General features: G+C 32.8%; 2 protein-coding genes and 1 pseudogene across 3 annotated transcripts; 2 read left to right on the forward strand and 1 right to left on the reverse strand.

Annotated features, from left to right (window-relative positions):
* The first annotated feature begins 825 nt into the window (after nt 1-825).
* Nucleotides 826-2,454, forward strand: LOC107003337 (annotated as a pseudogene). The gene has a single exon (XR_001454639.2). The product of XR_001454639.2 is annotated as a UDP-glycosyltransferase 91A1-like (transcript).
* A 6,365-nt stretch (nt 2,455-8,819) lies between these two features.
* On the forward strand, nt 8,820-15,981 carry LOC107003153 (KH domain-containing protein HEN4). The gene is made up of 7 exons (XM_015201420.2): nt 8,820-9,625; nt 10,908-11,333; nt 11,465-11,728; nt 14,042-14,308; nt 14,400-14,491; nt 15,110-15,218; nt 15,473-15,981. The coding sequence occupies exons 1-7, from the start codon at nt 9,068-9,070 to the stop codon at nt 15,599-15,601; spliced, it is 1,845 nt and encodes a 614-aa protein (XP_015056906.1). The 5' UTR covers nt 8,820-9,067; the 3' UTR covers nt 15,602-15,981.
* A 4,825-nt stretch (nt 15,982-20,806) lies between these two features.
* On the reverse strand, nt 20,807-25,788 carry LOC107004978 (probable 1-deoxy-D-xylulose-5-phosphate synthase 2, chloroplastic). The gene is made up of 10 exons (XM_015203416.2): nt 25,603-25,788; nt 24,736-24,900; nt 24,488-24,652; nt 23,928-24,078; nt 23,191-23,462; nt 22,820-23,093; nt 22,437-22,744; nt 22,037-22,318; nt 21,653-21,937; nt 20,807-21,236 (listed from the first exon to the last, which is right to left on the reverse strand). The coding sequence occupies exons 1-10, from the start codon at nt 25,696-25,698 to the stop codon at nt 21,090-21,092; spliced, it is 2,145 nt and encodes a 714-aa protein (XP_015058902.1). The 5' UTR covers nt 25,699-25,788; the 3' UTR covers nt 20,807-21,089.
* Nucleotides 25,789-27,690: the final 1,902 nt, after the last annotated feature.

Genomic DNA, 27,690 nt, shown 5'->3' on the forward strand with positions numbered 1-27,690 from the left:
CATCAAGCAACGCAAAATACTATTTTAACCCTTGGTCTTCCCAACACCTTGTTTGGATGATTGTTATTCATTCTATCGTTAATTTAAATATCATATTCTCTTTATTTTAAAAAGAATGATTTGATGCGAAATTAAGAAAATAAAGAAGACTTTGAATCTTGTGGTCTCAAATTAAATTTACGTCAAATGTATCAAAATGTTCTTTGATTTCGTTGTCTTAAACATGTCAGGTAGAAAGTTGAATTTAACATATTGCCAAAAAAGGGTCATTCTTTTTTTAAACGAATGGAGTATTTGTTTTGATTGTTAAACTTTATTGTATAGTATTATTTAAATAAATCATTTAATAACGATGAAGAGTTTCATTTTACCAAGACTCGGTGGTTGGATTTTGACTCATTCGAAATGTAGTTCAATAGTTGAAGCAATACAATTTGAGTTGATATTTTTGGCTGATCAAGCGATAAATGATATTGGTTCTCGGAGGAGAAGAAGAAATATTCAATACCAAGAAATTAAATGATTGGGATGGATCGTTCATCCTTGATGCGGTGATCGAGTCACTAAGTTTGGTACTCATTGAAAAAAAGGGTGAAATTTACTGAGAAGAGATTACAGAGGTGAAAGATCTTTTTTGTGACAAGAAAAAACAAGATCATTATGTGGATAATTTGTTAAGTTTTCTTCAAAATTTATAAGATGATTAAAGCATGAAATGGGAAGAAAAACTAGGGTTTTTGCATTTACATTTCTTTAATTTTGATTTTAGATCAATTTATATACACCTTGATTATTTTATCGGATATCAATTATGTCCACCACAAAGATCACTCATTATGCAAGTGGATTGACAAACATGTGAAAATATCTTCTTTATGAAAAACCAATCAGCCAACCATCTAGATAAAAATACAGTACACTAAAATAATGACAAATACTAATAGACCTCTAACAGATCACACAAAAATGGCGAAAAATAGCAAAATGTTGCATATTGGAGTATTTCCATGGTTAGCTTTTGGTCATATGATTCCGTATTTAGAGCTCTCAAAGCAAATTGCTCAAAAGGGTCATAAAATTTCGTTTATTTCGACTCCCAGAAACATAGATTGTCTCCCAAAACTTTCCCCAAATCTTACCCCGTTTTTAAATTTTGTCAAACTTCCTATGCCTTATGTGGAAAAGATGCCGGAAAATGCAGAAGCCACTATCGATGTAACTTATGAGCAAGTCAAATACCTCAAACTTGCTCAAGATGGACTCGAAGAATCCATGGCTAAGTTTCTCGAAGATTCAGATCTTGATTTTATACTATTCGATTTTACTTCTTACTGGGTTCCTTCAATTGCTTCAAAATTCAACATTCCGTCAGGTCATTTCAGCATATACATCGCTGCGTTTCTGGGTTTCACCGGACCTGTACCGGGACTAAACAATGATTATGAAATTCGGACAACGCTGGAGGAATATACCGTTCCCCCAAAATGGGTTCCGTTTGAAACTACAGTTGCTTTCAAGCTTTTCGAAGTTTTGAGAATCTTCGAAGCTACCATGAAGGGAGAGGAAGAGAACATTGCTGATATTACTCGTTACTATAAATCAGTTGAAAATTGTGATTTTTTATTTGTGCGGAGCTGTTCGGAATTAGAACCAGAATGGTTGAAAGTTCTTGGAGATATTCACCGGAAACCGGTTTTTCCGCTGGGTCAACTTCCGACAACACAGTATGAAGATGACAGCACGAAGATCGATGCGTGGATAGAGATAAAACTATGGCTTGATAAGCAAGAAAAGGGGAAAGTGATTTATGTTGCATTTGGTAGTGAGGCAAAACCGAGTCAAAATGAACTCATTGAGTTATCACTTGGATTAGAGCTTTCTGGGTTACCATTTCTCTGGGTTTTAAGAACTAAAAGAGGAGAATCGGATGATGAATTGATTCAATTACCAGAAGGATTCGAAGATCGAATGAAGGGAAGAGGAATAGTGTGCACGAGTTGGGCACCACAACTCAAGATATTGAGTCATGACTCGGTTGGTGGATTTTTGACACATTCAGGATGAAGTTCAGTAGTCGAGGCAATACAATTTGAGAAGTCATTAGTTCTCTTAACATTCTCTGCTGATCAAGGGATAAATGCTAGGCTCTTGGAGGAGAAAAAGATAGCGTATTCAATACCAAGAGATGATTGTGACGGGTCATTCACTCGTGACTCAGTAGCTAAGTCACTGAATTTGGTGCTCATTGAAAAAGAGGGTGAAATTTATCGAGAAAAAGTTAAACAGATGAAAAGTCTTTTGTGTGACAAAGAAAGACAAGATAATTATGTGGAGAATTTATTATGTTATCTTCAAAATTATAAGAAGACTATTCCATAAGAAGGGCAAAAAAAACTTGGTTTTGCTTTATTATTTGAATAATAATAATAATAATAAGGGTTAAGTTGTCCTCGATTATTTTATTAAGTTTTAATTTTCTTTAAATATATAGGAAAAAAATTGTCTAAACTGTTTATAGTCTTTATTGAATTATATCATTGTATTTAAAAGGCTTAAGTTTGTAGCCATTTAGAGTTGTCCGCATATTTCACTTGGACACCTTATCTTATGTTTGTTTCAATTGAACACCTTTATAAGCAAAAAAAAATACCTATTGAATATTTTTTGACCATCATCCACTCACGATGACATGGCTTAATAGCTAATTAGAAAAAGGCACGTGGCCTTCGACCCATAATAACAATTAAAAAATACATTAAAAATAAAATAAAATAAAATTGTTTTCATCCCCCCCCCCCCAAAAAAAAAAGTTGGAAAAACCTTTCTCTCCAATTTCTTCTTTGCCAAAGACCCAGGCACCCATCCATCCCGACCGACGTTCATCGCTTTCTAGTTTTTTGTTTGCTAGTACACACAACCGCTTTCGACTGAAACCATCCATTTTTCGATAATTATTTTCACGTCGATTCCCACACAAACCTGCCTCCTCTCCTTTAACGATTTCAAAGAAAATAATTTTTCATATTCATATTAGTCTTGTCGGAAAAAATGGAATTTCATCGGAATTGTTCTTGACACAATTTAATTTTTATTTTTGATGAAATTCTCTTTTATAACTCAAATTAAAATCTTTATCAGTAAATTCTTTTGATTTTTTTGTGTTTTGACTAATTATTACAAATGAATTGATGTTTTTCCGTTGAAAAAAAACAACTATGACTATATCGATGATGGCGGCATGATACTAGAAAGAAAAAAAGAATGAAGGATTAGGCGGGAAAGAGGTATGTCAAGGGATGGTGACAAAGGAATTTGCCTGATGAAAATATTGGATTGAGCAGGGAAGACAAATTGGGAAAGATGATGCCAGAGATTTTTCAATTTCTCTTTTATATGTTTAAGTTATAAATTTTTCTGTTAAAAAAAAGTTTAATTTTTTCTAATGTTGACATCTCCATTTTGATTGGTCTGCCAAAATAAATTTCTGGCTTCACGCGCTTCGTTAGACCTGTAATACACTCATGATGCCATGTCACCGAAAAGTATTTAATAGGTATATGTTTTGAACAGTAAAGGTGCTCAATAAGTATAATGTTTAATTGAAGTGTCTAAACAAATTATGCGGACAACTTTAAGGGTCTGCGGATGACTTAAGCCTATTTAAAACTATATATAATATATTGACCATATCACATTACATATATAGTATATCGCCAAGACTTTATATGACGGAATCTATCATTTTTTACAAAGAAAAGTCTTAACTTAGATGTGCATTTTTTTTCTTTTAGGGAGGGTTCACTCTCATTTAATATTTTTCTATACAAATTTAAATTTAATGAAATCTTAACAGTAATATCAAACCCCATGTCACAATTTATTTTTTTATTTTTAAAACAAACAATTCAAACCCCCAAATTGTGTATTTCTGTCATTTTCTTTTATGAATTATAACAAAGAAAATATATTGTAAAAGTGCAAAGGCTGCTTTTACGGATTATTTGTGTGATGCATAATAATATGATATATTAATACTTTCCTCCTCTTAAAATGAGTATTATTTTAGTTTTTTTCATTTGCGCTCTAGGAAAAAATAATAAACACAAGGAATTATTATTCACGTTTTCATATTTATTTTTTTTAAAATTAGAATTAAGCATTATTAAAAAGTAGTTCATTAATTATAAATATATAGTTAGAAATAATATTAATCATTGTCTTAAATTTTTATAGCGATAATTCTTTTTTCTTTCTAAAACAACGATCAATTTTAATCAGATAAAGTAATAGATATAATATAAGAATTTTGATGTCAAAGCTCTTAACTTTTCATACATAAACTCTGGTTAACTTTAGGGAATATCGAGATGTAAGGGTCGCTCAACTGGTTAATAAAGTAGTTTTGTACGTCAATAAGAATTGTGGTTGAGTGATTAGGGTTTTTGAGTTTGAATTCATCTGAGTACAAAGTTGTATTTGTTAAAGAGCATTTTAACTCTCAGAACTTTTAATGTGAATTAAAATTTTTCATGAATCTTTGTTGGGAAAAATTTTATGAAATAACAAACTACTAATTCAAATTATATCACTATAAGAAAAATGTGAATTACATGGAGATTAATCTGGGAGTTAGTACAAAAATTTGCAGAAAAATAAATTTCCTGCGAATTTTCATACTAATCCGCAGAAAAAACCTCTATGTAATTCACGGTGTTTTTGTAGTGAATGTTATGGCCATAGTTTGTTTTATTTGTAATTCACAGCAAACATCTCATTTTTTTTGTCATCCAGTTCGATATACAATTAGCCATTTTCTGTATACAATCATCCATTCGATATACAAATGTATTAATTTTGTTTGTGTTGGTATAAAGCGAGAGAAAAATATATATACAAATACAAATACATATATTTTCGTTCTATACACTTATAGTTATACAAATACAGATCTTATTATAAAAATTACAAAGTATAAATAAATTTATATAAAACTAAACAATTTGTTTAAAATTAGATGTATCTAGCGAATCATACGAATCAGAAACTCCATAGCAAACATGAAATTTGTTATGAAGCGTAATTGTACAAACTATGGGACCGGCTGGTTATGGTATAACTTGCCTCTTATACATGTATAAAACAATGTATTAAGTTATACAATATTTGGTAGAAATTTTTGTTTAGGTAGAAAAATCAACATCTTATACCATGTTTGGTTTCATTTTTGTAGATCTACATAATTAATACCAACATAACTTATGAGGGAATCTATGTATAAAGTTATGCAGGGTAGAAGGTGGAATAAGTTATGTGGATATTAGTCATACATGTATTAAAGTGATAAATTACATATTTACCTATTAATTTATTTTATTATTTTTAATTGGAAACTTTATTTTTTTTCTATATAAAAGTTTGTTGTTTTTGTTTCTTTTTTATATTTAGACCATTTTTATTTTTTTTCATTTTTTTTAATTGGAAATTTTATTGTTTCCTATTAACATGTGTTGTTTTTATTTCTTATTATATATAGATTATTTTCATTTCTTTTTATATACTTACCGTTTTGATTGATTTATGCAAATATAAATATTTTTTTAATATTAGAAATTGTTTGTATATCTTTTAATGGTACATGCGCTAATCAAATATTAGCATTATATATTATTCAATATTTCACATTTAATTAGTATGTATTATTATTTTGTAAATAATAAATATTAAAATTTACAACAAGTTTAATATTCAATACTTAACAATTCATGTATAACCCTGCATAACTAATACCTGCATAACTAAACACTGCATAGCTAATACTTGCATAACTAAACCCTGCATAACTAATACCTGCATAACTAAACTCTGCATAACTAAACCCTGCATAGCTAATACATGCATAACTCTAACTAGTAACCAAACAATCCCTATAGGTATAACATACAAATATGATTTTTTTTATGTTTGCTATATGTGAAAGTTGATCTTTTTTGTATTGACCTTTTATTTGATATCCAGATAGGTGTTTCACTATAATAAAAATGACCATTAGCGGCATTTAATTCTTATTTTTTTCTGCAATTGGCACTCTTTGTATATGTCCCTAAAGTCTTTAGCGGTATTGGTTCTAATGACACTTAAATAATACCGGTAAAGAATTTAGCACTCTTTATTAGTGTTAATATTTAATGTCGCTAAAAATTGTTTTTGTCGTATTGTTTAGGGCTCTTATGATCCGGCCCATTGTAGAAATGGACGGGCAAATTCATATTAAACACTTTCTTTTTTATTGTAATCATTTGTATCAATTTGATTGTTTATTTTTTTATTTGAAATTGAGTTTAAGAAAGTAAATAATTCTTTTGAATTTTTTGGTCATAAGTTAAAGATATGTAAAACATATTAAAATATTTGTTATTCAACAACTGATTTAAATGATATAATAAATAAAATTTAATTTAAAATTAAATCAAACATGACATTTCAAACTAATAACACAATAGAATCATAGACAAAATTAAGATTTAGGATTTATTAATTTGAAATTTTAGTTTTTAAAAGTTATCGAATTCTAGATTTATAATTTAGACATACCTCAATCAAAACTAGTTGATCAGTCAAGCACTCTATCAATGAGATAAGCTTTGGGATCTAAATCCAGAAACCATCAAACCAAAAGTTAACTTCTTTATATATTTATTTTTTTTTATTATGAATTTATTTATTTATGAAAATCTTGATTTTGTCACTGTTTAATCCTCCAAACCCCTTTCCCCCTTTGTGTGCTTGATACTTTGATTTGCTAGCTAAGCATTAGATTCTCAAATTTCCCCTCTTTTTGTTATTGTGTTGTTTAGATAAAGTAAACTTCTAAAATTTGATTTTTAATTTTATATGAGAAAATGGGTTCCTTAAATACTTTCTGTAAAAGGTTATATAGGCTTTTAATTAATATATGTACACTATTTTTTCCTTTTTATTAAAAAATGTCTATAGGCCTCAGCCATGAAGCAAATAAGGCATGACTCCACCCAAAAAAAGGGTTAAAAGGGAATCTTCTATCTAACCAAACAATTAGAAGCCTAATGCCTTGTTTGGATATACACATTTTGACACAATGGAAGGTGAAGGAAAAGAAAGTAATAAAGAGGCCAAACCTTTTTTTTAGGGCAACTTTCACATATAGCAAACAAAATCTTCATATTTGTATGCTATAACAAAGTTTGCATAATTGTGCTCCATAGCAAACATAAAACTGTATAATTCGCTATACATATACAACTGTATAATTCGCTGACCTAAATTGTATAATTCGCTGGCCTATTTCGCTGCAATATGGGTATAAAATTTGCTTTGCATACAATTGAATTGAAGTAAAATGTTTGTATATTGTATAATTATAAGTGTATAGGAAGAAGATATATGTTTTTCTCTCGCTTTATACAAAAACAGAAACATAATTTATACACTTTTATTGTATAAAGCGAGAGAAAATTGTATTTCACTGCAATTGAATAATTCGCTGGCCTTTTTCGCTGCAATATTTGTACAAAATTTGCCTTTGTATACAATTGGATCGAAGTAAAATGTTTGTAAATTGTATAATTAAGTGTATAGCACGAAGATATATGTTTTTGCATGTGTATATACAATTTTCTCTCGCTTTATACATAACAGAAACACAATTTATACACTTCTGTTGTATAAAGCGAGAGAGGCGAGCAGAGGGAGAGTGGCGAGCGAGAATGGGAGAGTGGCGAGCGAGAGTTTTGGGAGAGAGGCGACTGACAAACTTTAGCAAACGTTTGCTATGTGGCACAATTAAATCAAACAGTAGCTACTCCATTTATTTTAGGTTATTAGTTTGCTATTATATACAATTATCCCTTTTTTTTATTTGAAAAAAAATGAGTTTTTGGAGTAAAAGTGAAATTTCACTTAAAATTGGCTTGAACCAATTTTTTTCGGAATTTGAATTAATTTTGAAGGAAGATTTTTGAAATTTGATTAAAATTATGATCAAATATGTATTTAAAGATATATTTTTAAAAATTGATCAAAAATATATATTCAATAATTATTTAAACATAATTTTTAAAATTTGATCCAAAATCTCGATATAATCAAATAAATATTTAAAGATATCTTTTTAAAATTTTAATTCAAAATTTTATAGTCAAACAAATTTTAAAGAGAAATATTTAAAATTTATGATTAAATGCTAATTAAGTTATTTCTTTTTCTTTTAGCAGCAAAATCAAAGTAAGAAGAGTACATCGAGAGAATTTCCCAAAAAAGAAACTTCAATAATCACACATCTAAAAAAGTAGGAATGTTTTGAAATTTGATTTTAAAAAATATATGATAGTAAAATTGATCATAGACAGAAAAAAGCAAATTATAATATTATTTGTTATATACCTATAAAATACATTTAGCATACACTCATATATATATATATATAAAATAATAATAATAATAATAATAATAATAACTATTACGATCCAATTATAAAAAATTGAAAAATACTTTCAATAATCTCAGATCCAAAACACACCCTCATTATATGATAAGAGGTTAAAGAAACATAATGCAAATCAACATTTAAACTCAATCGATAAATAAAATATTTCAATTTTGACACATTAAACAATTAAACATTTCAACTTTTATTATTGTATCTCGTCAACAATTAATACTAACTTAACACAAATTTTTAAAAATAAATTAAAAAATATATATATATATATATACATATATTTAAAATTGGAGTGATAACTTAATAAATATTCGAACAAAAAAACACAAACAGAGTCACACTCAAGTCCTTACAAAGTCATATAAATATATAAAATAGATTCTTAACGCACATTTCATTTTCACCACTACACTTTTTGTCACCAGCCACCGCCGGGAGTTCCTCCTCCACCGTGCTCCTCCTTCCGCCGCCGGCGAAAAGCATAGAATTTTATTTATCATGTTAAAATAGAAACTATTTATATACAACAATTTTACACAAACTAGAAAAAAAATCTCAATTCTCTTTCTGTTTTTCATCTGAAAAACAAAAATGAACAATCAAAACCACTACCGTCCGCCGATCAAAAAATTCGGCAGCGGTAGCAGTAGCGGAGGAGATCCAACAGCGGTACTTCATCCGGGTCAAGTTCATTTCCGCTTACTCTGCCACGTCAGCACAGCTGGTGGAGTCATCGGTAACTCCGGAGGTTTAATTAGGCAGCTGGAAGCTCAAACCGGGTGCAGAATCCGGTTTGAGGATCCGTTACCAAATTGCCATGAACGGGTTGTGAACATCACTGGTGATTCGATTATAGATAGGAAAATCCGGGTAAGCTATGAAGGGAGTGATGAGGAAGTTGAGGTAGTGGAAGTTTCTAGAGCTCAGGAAGGTTTGATTCGGGTTTACGAAAGGGTTTTGCAGGTGGAAGGGAATGGTGGAGCAGTTGGGTGCAGATTGCTTGCAATTTCTGGTCAAATTGGAGCTTTAATGGGAAAAGGTGGTGTAATTGTGGATGGTATAAGGAAAAGTACAGGAGCTAAGATTAAGGTTTTGACGAAAGAGCAGCTTCCAGCTTGTGCCGTCGTCCCGAGAGAAGAACTGATTCAGGTGAGGGCATGTTTCTAGAATTAATCTGTTGTATATACATTGTATTTTGGTGTTTGGTATTAGTCTTTTTTCGTCGTTTAGTGATCATATGACAATAAGATTGAGAGAACCCTAACTTGTCACAAATTATTGAGTACTGACATGAAATGGAGTAGAATGATTATAGAAGATAACGACGGTATGTTGAGGGTAGAGTGTACACATATCTTATCCTACCTTATAAAGATAGAGAATGTATAGAAGATTTATATAGTCGTTGCCGTTGTATTGACATTTCAAATTGCTTTCAATGGTTAGTTTAATGTGTTTGTTATTGAGAGAACGCTCTTGGATAACCCCTAACTTGTCAAAAATTATTGAGTACTGAAATGAAATGCAGTGGAATGAATATAGAAGATAACAACATTAACAACAACATACTCATACTCAGTGTAATCCCCCACGATGGTGTGGGAAGGATTGAGTGCGCGCTGACCTTACCCCTACCTCATAAAGGTTGAGAATGTAGAATGAATATAGTATATTTATATAGAAATTCCTACTAGTTGGAGATTTAGGTGTCGTCGTGTTGAGTATTGACATTCCAAATTGCTTTCAGTAGTTAGTTCAATTTGTTTGCCGTGACCAACATTTAGATGTTAGCTAGAAAAGAAATGAAATATCAGATCATAGGACTAATCTTTTCTTTAGAGTGACGGAAGGGTTTCTCTCACGTGTGGCTGCCACGTGCCACACCTGTGTTGACCTCTTGCCTTACAGTTGGATGCAGATGGAATTTGGTAATTTTGGTAATATTTGAGGTAAACCAAAGTTCCTGATATAGCTATCATATGTTTGACAGCCATACTAAAAAACAATCATTGACAAATAAAGGAGGGAAAACTTAGTGTGTGAATTGATGTGAGAGTTGGGAAAGATAGTTGCTATTTGTTGAGGTGAAATGAAGGACTTACTAGATCTGGAAATGGGCTTCTTTTTTTTCTCAACGTAAAGACGGCGTTCGAGAAACATTGTAGTATGTCACAACTTTTGCATCCTTGTATACTATTTGCATCCTTTTACTAGCATTATTTCCTTTTGTATATTTGGTTTACGTCTCATGAAGTGGAGAGTACATTGACAAATTAGAAAAGACCTCCTTACTCTGATGTTTTTTTTCCAAGTTTGTCTTTTGTTATGGAAAATTGAGATACATTTGGATGTGGCAAATGTAGTGATTTTCTTTGAAGGGGATATGCATTTGATTTACTCAATATCTAATTGAATTTTCAAAACAATGCAGATAATGGGTGTAATTGCTGTAGTAAAGAGAGCATTGGTTCATGTTTCTCGGCGTCTTCAAATTCGCTTACCAGCTGAGAGATACAAAGACCAAGTTACTTCAAAAGGTGCATCCCATGAACAACCTGTGGACTATCCTCTGGATACCAAATCCTCAATACAACCTTTGCCGAGAAATGCCGTTAATCATTCTTCAGTAGCCCATTCATTGTCATCCGATATTGATAGAGTTCTGAATCTTGATGCTGACTCTGCTCAAAGAAAAGTAGTCTTTAGATTGCTTTGCTCTTATATCTCTGCTGGAGGTGTGATTGGTAAGGGTGCCCAAATTGTCAAAGCTCTAGAGAAAGATACTGGAGCTTCTATAAAGTTTTCTACTCCAACAGTACGGTCAAAAGAACGTGTGGCCATCATATCTTCGCTTGAAGTTCAGTGACTATCATTGCTTCCTTTTTATTTAACTTCTAGTCATGCAATTTTCCATTGTGCTTCATTTATGACACTTCGACAGGTATTTACAAATGCTGTTTTCTCTAACTGTTTTGATATCTTCTTTAGGTTCGGAAGCCATTGTACTCGCCTGCACAAGTTGCCACAGTTCGAGTGTTTGAAAGATCTGTAGAAGTTAGCCGTGAACACGGACACATTAAGGCTGGCTCAATAAGTGCAAGAATCTTAGTTGGGCCGCATGAAGTTAAATGCCTCCTTGATGAAAAGGGAATAGTTTCATCTGATATAGGTTCAGCGATGAGGGTTGAAGTACAGCTATTGGATGCAGAGAACGCTCCAAACTGTGCTGCAGAGAATGACAAAATAGTGCAGGTATGAGCATAAACTACTATTTCGATCTCCATGAGTCAAACTAGTGACAGTTCAATACTTCCTTGAATGTATTTTGTAGCCATAAATAACTAAATTTTGGTTCGCCTCGCCCTCTATGTTAACCAATAACAAAATTGGAAAGAACAGTGTAAAATGTTTCACTATGGAAGACAAAGATACATGATAGCTACTGGTTGAGGATAGGTTTTAGACACGTATATAACTTTTATTGTAAGTATTATTTATCTATATTTTTAACGTACTTTTCATTTTTACTTTACGTAAAAGGGCCTAAAATACTCTCGAACTATTGGAAATGGTACAAAACTACCCTTCATCTATCTATTGGCTCCAAAATGTCCTTCTCATCCACCTATTGGCTGCAAAATACCCTTGTCATCCACCTTTGGGTTCAAAATTGACCACTTATTTAACGATTTTAAATTTAAACTATTTAAATATTTTTTTAAATACTTTGCGCTCAATTATAGGTTATAATTTAATTTATTAATACTATTTATAAACTAACTCACTACCCGTCCATTACTAATTAAACCACACCCAATTAATAAATCAATTCTAATATCAAAATCGTTTAAACACTACTAAAACACGATAAAATTACAAATTCCTGAAATTGACATAAAAAATTATTCGAGTCTGAATTGAAGCCCCAATTAAATTTAGGTTGAGCCACTTTTTTGGGAGGACACTTTCAATAGGATGCTCTTTCAATTTTGAATTTGAAATTTATGAATTAATATTTATGATTTGTTTTAAATATTAAAACTTTAATATATTATTTTTTAAAAAAGTTATCTATTAAGTAACATCACATAATTGAGACGAAGGAATAATTACGATGAATATAGTCAGGTAATTCTTATTTCGACACTTGAATTATAACATGTTTTGATTGAGGACTTGAATGTTTGATAATGTAATTCTATAGACATTTTCGCCTCAAATTTTAGAAACACTCATTGGTAGGTTTTCCTGTTGATGCATTAGTAATGGGGCGAGTTTATTAATTGAGTGGGGTTAAATTAGTAATGAGTGAGTAGTGAATTAATTTATAAATTATATTAATAAGTATAAATTATAAAAAATAGCTGAGGGCCACATATTTTAAAAAAAATATTTGATTAGTTTAAATTTATAATCATTAAATTAGTGGTCAATTTTGAACCCAAAGGTGGATGACAAAGGTATTTTGGAGCCAATAGGTGGATGAGAACGGTATTTTGGAGCCAATAGGTGGATGGAGGGTAGTTTAATACCATTTATAATACTTAAAGGATATTTTAGACCCTTTCCCGTTTATTTTATTTATTTATTAGGATGATGATATGATATGAGCTTAAATGACGAAATGATATAGCCGATCCCAACTTATTTGGGAATAAGCATAGTTATTGTTGTATTGATAACTTCTCTTCAACATCATAAAAAGGAAAAAAGTTATCTTGCTCCAATTATTGCAACATCCAGATAATCTAGCACACATCATAACTTGTCATTGTAACCATGATATTTAACACTTATCTTGCTAGATAAAGATTAGACCTAGAATTAAATTAAATCTTCAATGTTCTTTTTTTTTAGTCCTTCCAAAGTTCATGCATTGAAGTTCAGAAACTTGAAGGTAAATTGCATTAGTCAGCGTTGAAATAATTCTAGGTTTCCACATGGATCTAGTTTAATGTCTCCTGTTCTTGGATGGGAGTTCTTGTTGCTATTTGAGATAATATCACAGATCACTAATTCCAACTACCCATAACAGTGTCTTTAAACTTGAAGTCGGAAGCTTACAGGATGCCCGTGTAACTAATGAGGTCATTTGATTACGCTGCTTTCACATGCCAACTATATAAATTGGCCAACCATCCACCAAACGATGCCTACTTGTACTGTTAATTTTCTTCTCATAAGGTAGTCTTTCCATTGCAAATTGAATGTCTATAGTTGATTTGCCACATGTAATAAGTAAATGCAAACACCATGCCTAAATCCCAAGCTAGTTGGAGTTCACTGTGCGTTCGTGTGTGTGTGAATTCTCATGGTCCATGTTGCCCCATTTAGACTAGCAGTAGTAGTAGTCCTATATTTGAATATTTAGGCTCTTGCACTGATAAACAAATCTCTAGCAAGAATGTGAGACTAGTGAACTAAACCTTGATCACAAATAATTGCTACCCGGTATATGGGTTGTTTCTTCTATTATGCCTTCTAATGCAGCTTTTGACTTTAAAAATATTTTTTGCGCTCATTTTTGCTTTATTTGCAACTGGATGATAAAGGCGTATTCTGCAGATCATTGGCGAGCATGATAACGTGAGGAATGCCCTTATTCAACTTACTGGTAGGCTGAGGGAAATGGTCTTTTCCAGCTTGGTTTCTGAAGGAGCAGTGCCTACAAACTATTCTTGTTCTTCGCGCTCCAAGAGCAGTAAACATGAATCTGGTACTAGTATGCCTTCTCAGCCAGATCACTTGTCCAGCTTTTCTACTCTTTACCAAACGGATCACCTTGGCTTTGGACCAAATCTTGGTGGTCCTCATACATTGTTACAGGACAAGGTTTGGAAGCTGTATCCTATTTGCTTACGGGGCTTCTTTGTCTGGAATACCTCTTGGGGATTTGATATTTGAAAGGTATTTATTTGTGCAGTCGAAGGATAGATCGAATAACAAGATGGGCAAGCCGGTCAAACGAAGCATGGGTAGCTGGAAGAGTTCTCATGGTGGACGTGAGAGTGGAAGGTTTGAGTTCTGACTGGCACACATAACTACTATTTTTTATTTTTTATTTTAGAGGTAATCATCAAAACCACACCTGAATTACACGTTTTTGAGAGTTCCCTACTTGAACTATCAAATATTTACTTTTCCTACCATTCCTACTTAAACTATCGATCATTTATTAAAACGCACCTCAACTGTCAGCATCATTCAGGTAGTAAAGGGAACAACTGATAGTTGAGGTGCGATCCAATAAACATTTGGTGATAGTTCCAAGTAGGAAACTCACCCACTTGAAAGATCATATATGAAACTCAAAAAACCGGGCTAATTTAGGCTTAGTTGCGCGTACTCTTCACTTTTGATGCTGCACCCGTGTCAGATTCTCCAAAACTACACTACTTTTGGTGACTCCGACACGCACCCGTTGACATTTTTGAAGAGTCCGAGCAATAGACTTTACATTGTGTTTTTGACCCTTTGCTCTTTTTTTTAAATGTTGTCTTATAAGGACAGCTTGATACCTGACAATTTTGTTTTCCACAAGCAAAAAACCTAAGAAACATGTGTTATTTCTTATTCCCTCGGACGCCATATATACCTGCTTTGTGATGTTTCTGCTTTTCATTGGCTGATCAGGATGGACGAGAATGAGACAGCAAGCAAACCCGTCGTGATAAATGTTCCAAAACAAAAATTTGGTTCTGTTTATGGCGAGGATGGTTCCAATTTAACTCGACTGAAAGAGGTAAGTTCCACACCCTCCTAAAAAGAAAAGGAATAAAACAACAGGAAAAGAGCGAAACAGATGAGAGCAACAGAATTCAAATGGAAAGGTAACAAAAGATAGAGAAGAAAACTAGGAAAAAATCGATGTGATTGCGAGCCCAAGGTTTTCTTTTTTAGGGTCATACTCAAGTCAAAATCATGTCATTAAATTTGCATTATCATCAACACATCAAGTTTATGTGGATTGCATCTGTTTTCTATGTTATGAATCAGATCTCTGGAGCGACAGTCGTCCTTCAAGATCCAGGTCCCGGAGAATGTGATGGAAAGGTGACCATATCCGGTACACCTGAACAGATCCAGATGGCACAAAGCCTTCTTCAAGCCTTCATCTTCTTGTAATCAGCAGTCCGGGACATAGACTGACAAAAAAATATAGATGCTACCACCTTATATGTCGATAAGAGTATTTCTTCGTCATTAGGAGATAGTTATGGTGCATTTGGTGACCTGTAAGTATACATGCTCCATATATATGTTGTCTAGCTGCTTGCTTTCGAAATTAGGGGCTAGACTTTAAAGCGTTTGTGTTATACAACAGTTTTCGATGAAGCTTAGTAGTGCTAAACAACAAAGCACTTGATACAAACTTAGTTGAGCTAAGACATGGTGTAACCTTCTTTATAGAGTCGGATTTGGAACTTAAAAGTTGATGAGTTTAAACATGTAAAACTCTTAGCATTGAGCTCATTGCATTTATAAAATTATGGGTTTAGAACTTATACTTGTTGAAACTCTAGTGATTTTTATCAGATCTATTATATATATATATATATATATATATATATATATTATAATAAGTGGGAAGCTCCAGAGTAAAAAGTTAAATTACCATTTTGACCCTCTACTAAATTAAAACTTTTATAAATATATTCTTATTATCATTTCAAAATCTTGACCTTTCAAATTTCTCGCACAAATTTTAAAAAAATACAAACGAGTACTTATTTCGTAAAAGACAAGAAATCAAAGTAGATCCATGTAACTTTTAAAGTTTAAATTTCATCCCTATTTTTTTTAGATTTATATTAATAGTATTTGACCTTTCAATTTTCTATGTGTCTTTTCATGTTTTTGTAATTTTGTTCTATAAATTTAATTTTGCCAGAAAAAACTTTTATTTATTATTTCTACAATTCTTGTGTATAGGAACTCTAAAATTTATTTCAGTCATTAAATTTTCTTTTTTTCATCTTTCAATAGTAACTTCCTTTTACATTCTTCATTCATTTTTTAAGATATAAATTTTTTATTATTATTATTGGTTGTACATATTTTAATGATATTTATTCAGATCAATTTTTTCACATTCGTTAAATATTCTATAAGGTATATCATAAGGTGGGTTTGTCCAATTATTTCATTTGCCTTCTTTGGTTAGATTTCTCTTCCAAAAAGAGTCTACTTCAGGTAAATCTATTCCAGTACAATTGATTTAGCTACAAATATTGACCAACACCTTTTGTTATATTACTAAGCTAGCAACATATTCACTTCTTTTAGTATAATATCTATTATGAAAAATCTCTGTTGCAATAAAACTCAAATTCAGATATAAGTTGATATGTGAATACATTTGCATATTTGAATTTTGAAATGTGAACATGGATTATGTTAGGAGCACACAGGTTCATAGTTGATTATGCGTTCGTGTAATTTAAAATGATAGAACTAGTATTATTATACCCATGCATTCAATCATGATATTGTAAAATATTTAAATGATTAAATATGAAGTAGCTAACATATTATATTATAGTACTAAATACTAAAAGTGAGAAGATATTAAATTAATACAATTCATTCTTTTAAAAAACAATGCATCAATTTTCTTAGTTACTCTCAAAATGTTAAGAATCTGAAAGGTTACTTTGTATGGTTCAATAATATGGACTAGATTCAAATGCAGGTATAATGTATTCTTTTACAAATAAGTGAAAAATGATTCGAATATTACTATAATTAAAAGTATATCATCAAATTAATAATGACAATTAAATTAAACCAAATACATGATTAGATGTTACAACTTATCATTTTCCATTTTTAATGAGTTTTAATTGTCAACCCTTCTAATTTTGCATAAAACATTGAATAATTCTTTTGTCCTTCAAGCAAATATTATGTTAAGAACATTTAAGTGTAAAAACATAAATATAAATTCTATAAACATAATAATAAATAAATAAGAAAAAGTTAGAATAAGAAATAGAAGAGTGGTAGACAGGAAGCCATAGTAGGTGAAAAGGCAAACCAATTGATTTTAACAGCTGCTTATATTCTTCATTCTTCATCAATTAGTGAAAAAAATTAGGAAGAAAATTTATTAACAATTACTTGGTTCTTTTTTGTCAACAAAACAATATTCATATTTAAAATTAGGTATTTATCTTTTTTTCTCTTATTATATTTACATTTTTTCACAACTTTTGAGGTAGTCAGTTTCTCTCTTTATGAATTGAATATAAAAGCTCAATCCACTGCACATTTATGTTTATGATCATATATAATTCTTATGTAGCAATTTTTTATTTACTGGTTACTCTTTCTTATTCTGATTAATTGATATATTGCTTTGTTTAATTTTGTATGATATGTATATTTAATGCCTTTTTATGTTAGTTGGATTGATGTTACAAGTGCTTTTATACTTTTTATACATGAGATAGGCTTATATAAATTTCAAACGGTAGTAACGGTCAAACGTGCAACGCTCGTTTTTGTTGGGAATTAAACACACAACACACACAAATAATCTAGAGAAAAGAGAAACGGAACACAAACGGGACACACAAGAATTTAACGTGGTTCGGTTTCCCTACTCCACGACTGTAACAGGAGGATTTTATTTCACTTGTGCTACTCTCGAATTACAAATACAAGGATCATATTTATAGGAAAGCCAAATGGTTAACCTAGGGTTTCAGTAATGGGTCGGGCCGGCTCACAAGCCTCCACAAAGCCCAACAATCTCCCACTTGGAGGCTTGAAGAATTTCAACTGTCATCCACTTAGAACACTTGTATGTCTAGTAATCTTTTTCAACTCTCTCCTGCTACAGCGGCCTTCTCATCAGTCAACTGAAAGGCCCGTTGAAGCTCCCCGAAGCTTCAACACATCAGTCACGGCTGAAACTGCCCTTGACTCGTCCTCGGTCCCTACCGGCTCCCACTTGAGACACGAACTGCCGGATCCTAGAACTCCCTGAGAACAAACACTCTCCATACTCAGCAAGATATTTTCTGGAGACGTATCAACAGCTGGAATACTGGTTCTCTTGACCCACTGTCTTCTAGGAGCCTTGGCTGAAGCACGGCCGGTGCTCCCACTGCCACAAACGCCTCTGACTGGTCTTCCTGAACCTTTCCTTGCTCGTTCATCCTGAATCTGACCTGTGGCTCTGGGTTTCTTTCTTGCAAAGACAACCTTCTTCTGCCCACGAGATTCTGTGAACCGGACTTTGTTTTTCTTCTGAACTGGGACGGTCACTCCCTCAGACGGTAATCCGACAATATACAACGATCCTCTTTTTGTTCCACGAGCCATGACAAGATTGCCCCTCACGACCTTCCACTGCCCATTTCCGAACTTCACATGATGTCCCTGTTCATCCAACTGCCTAACAGAAATCAAACTTTTCGTCAAGCTTGGAACAACTCTGACATCCTTCAAGGTCCAGAAACCGACTGGCGTCTTCAGCACCATGTCACCCATGCCCGTAACATCAAGAGCTCTATCGTCTGCAAGCCTTACCTTTCCAAAGTCTCCAATAACCAGATTCTGCAATGCTTCACTGCTGTGGGTAGCGTGAAAAGAAGCACCAGAATCCATGACCCAGGAATCCACATTGCTCTCCGCGCAACAGATAAACAAATCCTCGTTGACGCTGTCTTCTGCAATGTTGACTTGTTTGTCTTTCTGGCATTGATTCCTGAAATGCCCCACCTCCTTGCAGTTCCAACATGTTACACCTGAGCCATCCCGAGCCTTCGACTGACTCCTTCTTCGGTTCCTGCTCCCACTACCTCTGTTATTTCCTCTGCCTCTGACGACGTTTAGCATATCACCTGATGATTCTCCAGAACTCCTTCTTCTGACATCCTCGCCAAGAACGAGATCACGAATCTTCTCAAAGGTGAATCCATTAGGTCCCACTGAACTGGCAACTGCTGTAACCGTTCCGGACCAACTGTCAGGCAATGATGATAACAGTAGTAAAGCTTGAACTTCATCATCGAACTTAATGCCAACTGACAAAAGTCTGGCTAAGATCGAATTCAATGAGTTGATGTGCTCGGTAACTGAACTGCCTTCCTTCATCTTTGTGTTCACCAACTCTCTAATCAGAAAAATTTTGTTTGCTGCAGATGGCTTCTCGTACATGTTAGACAAGGCTTCCAAGATGCCTTTCGCTGTCTTCTCCTTAAGAATGTTGAACGCAACATTCTTGGTCAACGAGAGTCGGATAACTGACATAGCTTTCCGATCCAAAACTGCCCACTCTGCATCAGACAATTTTCCTTGCTTGTCACCCAACACTACGTCCAAATCTTTCTGAACCAGCAAATCTTCAATCTGCATCTTCCACCAACTGAAATCTGTACCATCGAACTTCTCAATTCGGAACTTCCCATCTTCTGCCATCTCAAAGGACTTCGGCAATTCCCTTAACGGCGTCTACAGACAGCGGGCGGCGATTTGGACGATGCTCACGATCTGGACGCTCGCGGCTGGATCTGAGGCTCCTCGACGCGGCGGCCAACGGAACGGCGCGACGGACAGCACACGGACGACGGCTGTTCGCACCCTGCGCGGTTCTCCTAGCCGGCTGCTGCTTGAGGTTACCCACACGGTAACGGCGGCTACTCCTCCCTGCACACAGTTCTTCACACAAGAACCCTAGGTGACAATTTCTCACAGTTTGTGTTACAATGTTGTTGAAACCTCGCTCTGATACCAATTGTTGGGAATTAAACACACAACACACACAAATAATCTAGAGAAAAGAGAAACGGAACACAAACGGGACACACAAGAATTTAACGTGGTTCGGTTTCCCTACTCCACGACTGTAACAGGAGGATTTTATTTCACTTGTGCTACTCTCGAATTACAAATACAAGGATCATATTTATAGGAAAGCCAAATGGTTAACCTAGGGTTTCAGTAATGGGTCGGGCCGGCTCACAAGCCTCCACAAAGCCCAACAGTTTTTAGGACTAGTATATATATTAATATACACGATTTTTCTGATAAACACACATGAATATTTCACTATGAACAACAGAAATTTAAAGGATTCTTCGGGATGGCTCAGTTGGTTTGGAGGTGGTTATCCACATGGATGACCCAGAATCAATCCCCCTTCAATATTTTCCGAGTCGTATAGGGCTTGCCTAGTGCATCCCCTCTCCCCTCTGTGTGATTTTCAGGCTATTACACAGTGGAGATTTACCCAGTGCACACAAAGTGCCCACCCGAACGGCAGAAGTTTGTAGTGATTGCGGATTATTCTCGGGTTTCAAAAAGAAAAATTAAAAGGAAAGATTAGAAGAACTAATATTTATATATAGTAGATTTAACAATATCTGTTTCTACAATATGATTACTACGTTAAACTACTACATAATAGTAATAATATCTTATTTTACCAACACTTTCTACAATATGAAATGTCACTAATGTACACTACTACCACAAACTCTATAGAATTCCACTTGCCAATAATGTATGAAGGTTCTTCCTTCTAATGATCGGCATATCTATGATTCTTCCCTCTCGGATGAAGCAGAAGGCATCGATCCGTAGAACCTTATAGCCTTTTGGAGATTTAGTTTACTACCATAGCTTCTTTTGGCCTTCCCAATAATGTTAGAACTGTAGCAGAAATATGTCTTGATGATAAACCAGCTGCTTCAATTTGATCAACTGGTGAACCATGATCAATGTATCTATCTGGAAGTAACATTGACCTCAACTGCAAAAATTCAAGGTTTAAAATTAAAAATAGTGAAAAAAAAAAGGGAAATAAATCAATAATTTATAATTTTTGAACATGTTTGGTATGACGGAAGTCATTTTCCATAGACATAGAAAATGTTTTTTACGATTTTATTTTGTGTTATCTGTTTAAAAGGAGAATGTCATGTTTAACATTGTTAGGTGCTTGTTGGATCCTCTGGAAGTAGAGCATTTTTGGAAGATCTGGCACGAGGCAACAACATTTTTGAAGAGTCCACACAAAAACAACAATAACATATCCAATGTTACCCCTACATCGTGGAGGTTTCTGAAAGACGCTCGGCTAGAGAGTCCACACAACATAGCTTAAAAAATATTTTCTTGAAAAATGACTTTTGTCGTACCAACTACATATTTGTTAGTGATTTTTACCTTAAGGGGTCCGTCCAAAATGCTGTTTAGGCTTAAGAAATGAGACACGTGTGAGCCAAATCCTCCGATTGATCCTTCTTCGACAGTGATCAAGATTTCATGTTCTTTGGCTAAACTCCTAATAAGATCAGCATCCAATGGTTTGCAGAACCTAGCATCAGCTACTGTTACTCTTACATTATGGGAGTTTAGGATGTCTGCAGCTCCCAAACATTGTTGTATTATCGAACCATATCCCAAAATGGCAACTCTTTCACCTTCTCTCAGTATTCTTCCTTTACCGACCTGTTGATATTACAACATAGACAAAAACGCCAATGTAATTTAGAGTCCGTTTGGATTAGCTGATAAAACATCAAGTGTTCAAACAAACTTTTAAGTTACCTCAATTGGTATGCCTTTATTGTTTAGAGGAAGAATTGCACCAATTCCATTTCCTCTAGGAAATCGGAAACAACTAGGCCTATCATCAATAGCTGCTGCTGTTGCAACCATGTGCATTAGCTCTGCTTCGTCTGATGGAGCCATGACTACCATATTTGGCAAACAAGCCATGTATGTCACATCGAATGCTCCACAATGCGTTGGACCGTCTGCACCTACCAAACCAGCTCGGTCCATTGCAAACCGGACAGGTAGCTTCTGAAGATCCACATCATGCACCACCTTTTTTCACAAATATGCAATGTTAGTACAACAATCCGAAAATGCAAGACTTATATTGTAGAGTGCTTCAAATGTTACTATTTGTATGATATATGTACTGTACTTTGTTGTTAGTTACCTGATCATAGCCTCGTTGTAAGAACGAGGAGTAGATAGCACAAAATGGTTTTAGACCTTCTGTAGCTAAGCCTGCTGCAAAAGTAACTGCATGTTGCTCAGCAATGCCAACGTCAAAACAACGTTCTGGAAATTGTTTTTGGAAATAATTGAGGCCGGTTCCACCACCCATTGCAGCATGGATAGCTACAATCTTGTCATCATTTTCGGCTTCTTTAATCAGTGATTCAGCAAAGTATCGAGTATATGACAACGTAGGCGACTTGGCCTTAAATTGCTTTCCTGTTTTCGGATCAAACTGTGCCACCCCTGAACATCACAAATGAAAAATCTCAGTTTTTCAAAATTTTAAACAAGTAATCTTCTTATTTCCAATTGCCTTACCATGCATTTTATCGTCTGCTGCTTCTGCAGGAAGATAACCTTTCCCTTTCTCTGTTACAATGTGAATTAGAACTGGTCCCGGTGCTGGCATTGCTTTTACCTTCTCTAAAATAGTGATCAAGTCTTCGATATTGTGTCCGTCTACTGGACCGATGTAATATAATCCTAGCTCCTCAAAAAGTGTGGAACCAGAAGCACTAAGCATTCCCCTTGCATATTCATCGACTTTAGCTGCAACTTCATGTGCTTGAGGTCCAATTTGCTTTGTTATAGTCTACAAAACAGATTGAATAAAGTACTTTCAACACCTTTACTTAATTTCAATCCTCGAATACAACTATAAGTATGCGAAAAAAATGAACTAGATTTACCTTTGCAGCTTCGCGGAGTTGTCTAAACTTAAGACTAGCTTGGAGTTTGCTTAAGGCACTACTGAGGGCTCCTACTGGAGTTGCAGGGCCATCTAAGGTTGCGGTCGGTAAAGAAACTTGTTTATTATCATTCAATATGACTATCAGATTCGAGTCAAGGAATCCTGCATTATTCATGGCCTCATATGCTTGTCCTGCAGTCATGGCTCCGTCTCCAATTACAGATATGACATGGTTGTTGTTCCCTAAAAGATCTCGAGCAACCGCCATGCCTGCAACACATAATTTAACTTAGACAAACTCCAAATCATGTACTTGGGATTCATCAACTTTTTCTCCTAATGGAAGTATGTAACAACCAACGGATCTCTGAACTCAAAAAGGGGTTCAATGTGAAGAGAAAATCTCACATTGGAACGTGAGGGGAAAGTTCGGAGCCATACAAGGCAAATCAAGAACTCAACTGTCACATCACTTTAATGCAAAAAACGGCTGACAGAACCACGAGACCCCAAAAGTCAGGCCACAGCGTACAATACTTTGACAGTTGAACTTGTACCGTTATACAACAACAACAACATTCCCAGTATAATCCCATAAGTGAGGTCTAGGGAGGATAATGTGTACGCAGCCTTACCCCTACCTTGTGAAGGTAGAGAGGTTGTTTCCAATAGACCCTCGGCTCGAGTATGTAAAGCAAATACAGCAGCGAAGAAGTCATGGACTGAAAATATTACCAAGACCAGCGGAGATGCTAGTTGAACTATGCCCTGCACCAAATGCATCATGAACACTTTCATCCCTTTTAGGAAAAGGTGCTAGCCCTGAAGTCTTTCTCATTGTATGCATTTTAGACCTTCTTCCTGTCAAGATTTTGTGTGCATATGCCTGCAATTTTTTTTTTTGTTCACTTCAATTTCCACTATATATATAAAAGAGTGAATGGTCAAAAACACATCTAAACTATTCCGTTTTTTTTCAAGTTTCACACTTGAACTATAGGTGTGCGAGTTTTCTACCTGAACTATCACTAAACGTTTATCGAAACATACATTAACTATCAATTGTCAGTTCTCCTGCCTGAACAGTGGTGATATTTTGGATAAGAAAAGTGAATAATTGATAGTTGGATGTGTTTCGATAAATATATGGTGATAATCCAGGTAGGAAACTCGAATACCTAATCGTTCAGGTATGGAGCTCAAAAACCAGGATACTTCAGGTGTGTTTTGACCATAAACTCCATATAAAACTATCTATTCTTCAAGGAAATAAAGAAGGACAAAGATTTATTCACCTGATGACCAACATCCCATATAATTTTATCCTCAGGAGTATCAAAAACATGATGCAAAGCCACAGTTAAATCCACAACACCTAAACTTGAACTCAAATGACCTCCGGTTTTCGCCACTGAATACACAATCTCTGCTCTTAGTTCTGCAGCTAACTGTTCAAGATCCTGTTTTTTATTCGAAAAAAATGCATATCGATCAAATAATCCGATAAAAGGCTTAATATTTAATTGTTTGATAAGGAATTTACCATTTTTGATAGATTCTTCATATGTTTTGGATAATTGATTGTATCCAAAAATGGTGTAGGTGGCTTTTCACCTGAAAAATCAATCTGCAAACTATCTTTTTCTTCCTTTCTCACTATCTTCCCATTGATTTCATCTGAGCCATTCACAGAAGCTTTTACAAGAAACTGAAACAAAAACATCAATTTTAGTGGAGGCTAGTGCGTTCCATATACCAAATGATTATACCAAAAAGGTTACAAAAGATCATAACATTACAAAAGTTTTTACAAGAAATGAGACAAGAAACACTTCAAGATGGTACTACTCGTTTGCCTTACTTTACCTTTTAATCTGTTTTAAAAAAAATGTCTCTTTCCTTTTTTTACGACTATCTAACTATAACTTTTCACATAACATGTTTAATACCTTAGAGATTAAAGAACGGTTTGGTATGATTTACGTATCTTTAATTTAACAACACAAGATTTAAAATTCTTCTTTTACCTTCTTAAACTTTACATCAAGTCAGAATCAGACAAACAAATTAAAACGCAGGTAGTACAAAAGATGATAACTTTACATAAGCTTTTACAAGAAACTGAAAAAGGGACATTTCAAGAGCTCTAGATAAATAGATATGATTATATCAAAAGATTATAACTTTACATAAAAATATACAAAGAAACTGAAAAAACAAGAATATATCAGTACCAGATATCATAAAAGTTTTAAAAAGATCACAACTTTACAAAAAAACTGAAACAAATCCATTCCAAAATATGTGGGAATAAGAAAATTTTACCAGAAATCCACAAAAGATCAAAACTTTACATGAAAAAAACACAAATTTTTTCAAGAAAATCAAATGGGGTATCTTATTTACTCACTTTTTTCTTTGAGAAGTTGTAAAATCTTGGAGTTTTCATGTATGGAGAACTTGGGTGCTGGTTAATTCTAAATACAGTGCCTGAAGAAACTGCCATTTTTGTATGAAAATGTTATTCAGAGAGAAAATGAACAAGTTGTTCAATTATTTTTAGACACAAGAAGAGAAAAGGGGGACATAATTTATAGTTACAAACAAGAAAGAGTAGCAACTTCCTTAAATATAAAAATAGAAAAAATATCAATTCCCAAAATGATAAATTGTCTATATTCTCAACATGGTAATTTAATCATTTTTTAACATTACAAGGAAATTCCATTTTATTTTTTTGTCATTTCGAATCTATAAGCTTTAAATCGAAAGTGAAATACTTATTTCTCTAGTAATTTTTATATTAATTGTAGAATAAATTTAAATAGATTGTTAAATGAGAAGATTAACCTGAATTTTAAACGATCAAACATATATTCAAATATAATAAATATATGAGTTATTATTTTGTCTAAAATAATGTTTTGAGTGATAAAAGCTAAAATATGAATCAAATTCAATTCAAACAACTCTTATATTAATTATAGAAAATATTTAAGTAGAGTATCAATGGGAAAGATTGATCTAAATTTGACCGGATTAAAATAAATTAAGATAATAAAAATGTGAATTGTAATTCTATCAAAAATATTTTGATGGAAATGGATTAAAATATAGATGACAACATAAATTGTCAATTCTTACTAAGTTTCAATCTCTTTATTTATTTTTTTATATAGTAGAGTATCTAATAAAATTATTTTTTAAAATTATTACTATATATAACATATCAAAAAATAAATTTGATTTAAATTTGTTAACCTGCTAAGATAATAATATGTGGACTATATTTTCTATATCATGACTATATTTAATATTATCAAATTTTAACAAAATATCTTTTTTAATTTTTTTTTGACAAGTTATATATATAATATATATACTACTAAAAAAACTACGCAACGATCTCATCGCTGGTTTGTTGTTGTTTTGTTCGTTGCTGACAAAAATCAATCGTTAATTCGTTGCTAAGTAGGTTTAATAACGAAATTTATTGTTTAGCTATAAAAATTTTCCATCGCTAAATGCAATTTTTTTAATAGTCATAGATCAATTTGGATTATATACTAATTCAATTTTTTATGTGCTGAAATAAGTTAGGATGACCCTCCCAAACTTATTTGGATTGTGAGGATTATGCATGATGTGTTTTTATAGACTAATTTATAATTTAAATTTAAGTACATATATAATTAGGAGTAATTAATAAAAAATTCTACAAGTAACTAATAAAAATTTTACTTCAATTTACAAGAACCCCTAATCAGGACTCCAATACACATATGATGTTTGTTCCAAATAACACTAATTAATTATAGTTTAATTATGAATTAAAGTATATGTTAAGATATGTATTAAATATTCATTGAGTTTGATATAAATGATCACTTTTATATTTATATGTTAAAAATTTGCTAAATAAGTCTAAATAATAAATTTCAAATTCAATAATCAAATGATCTATCGTAAAATTCTAGACTTAAATGACATTCAAAACTTAGATCTATCTCAATCTATTATAACATATTACGTATTATTATATTAATTAAGTTATTGAATTTTTATTAGAGTATAAACAAAGTTTACACCTATCAAGGTAAGAACTTAAATTCATTTATGATTTTTTTCCACTCTTGACAAATAATATTTTAATCTAGTTATTGAGATTACTAAAAATGGAATCAACGTAAACAATGTTTGTTATTTCTATTGGATCATTTTACTGGTCAACTCTACTAAAAATAGATAATTCATGATATAAAATTGTTATTTTAAAAAAAATTAAAATATAATAGGATATATTTTCTTTCTTTTTTTATGATTGTAATGTCCCTGCTAGTTTATTTCTCACCAACAACGGATATCAAGTTATTTAACCCTAAAGTATGTTTGGAATTGAGGAAAGTATTTTTCATCAAAAATTATTTTAGAAAAATAAATAATTTTTTATTTGTTCTAATAGACAATTTGATATCATTATATATATATATATATATAT

The sequence above is a fragment of the Solanum pennellii genome, chromosome 11 (genome assembly GCF_001406875.1).
Source record: "Solanum pennellii chromosome 11, SPENNV200".
NCBI classification, from domain to species: Eukaryota; Viridiplantae; Streptophyta; class Magnoliopsida; order Solanales; family Solanaceae; genus Solanum; species Solanum pennellii.

What these genes read in the sequence shown, in the direction of transcription:
- LOC107003153 (XM_015201420.2), top strand. Translation starts at nt 9,068, where the DNA reads ATGAACAATCAAAACCACTACCGTCCGCCGATCAAAAAATTCGGCAGC. An exon ending in CGAGAGAAGAACTGATTCAG is followed by an intron (nt 9,626 to 10,907) that starts GTGAGGGCATGT and finishes AAAACAATGCAG; the next exon opens with ATAATGGGTGTAATTGCTGT. An exon ending in GGTGGACGTGAGAGTGGAAG is followed by an intron (nt 14,492 to 15,109) that starts GTTTGAGTTCTG and finishes TTGGCTGATCAG; the next exon opens with GATGGACGAGAATGAGACAG.
- LOC107004978 (XM_015203416.2), bottom strand. Translation starts at nt 25,698, where the DNA reads ATGGCAGTTTCTTCAGGCACTGTATTTAGAATTAACCAGCACCCAAGT. An exon ending in ACAACTTCTCAAAGAAAAAA is followed by an intron (nt 24,901 to 25,602) that starts GTGAGTAAATAA and finishes TTTTTGTTTCAG; the next exon opens with TTTCTTGTAAAAGCTTCTGT. An exon ending in AGCAGACGATAAAATGCATG is followed by an intron (nt 22,745 to 22,819) that starts GTAAGGCAATTG and finishes TGTGATGTTCAG; the next exon opens with GGGTGGCACAGTTTGATCCG.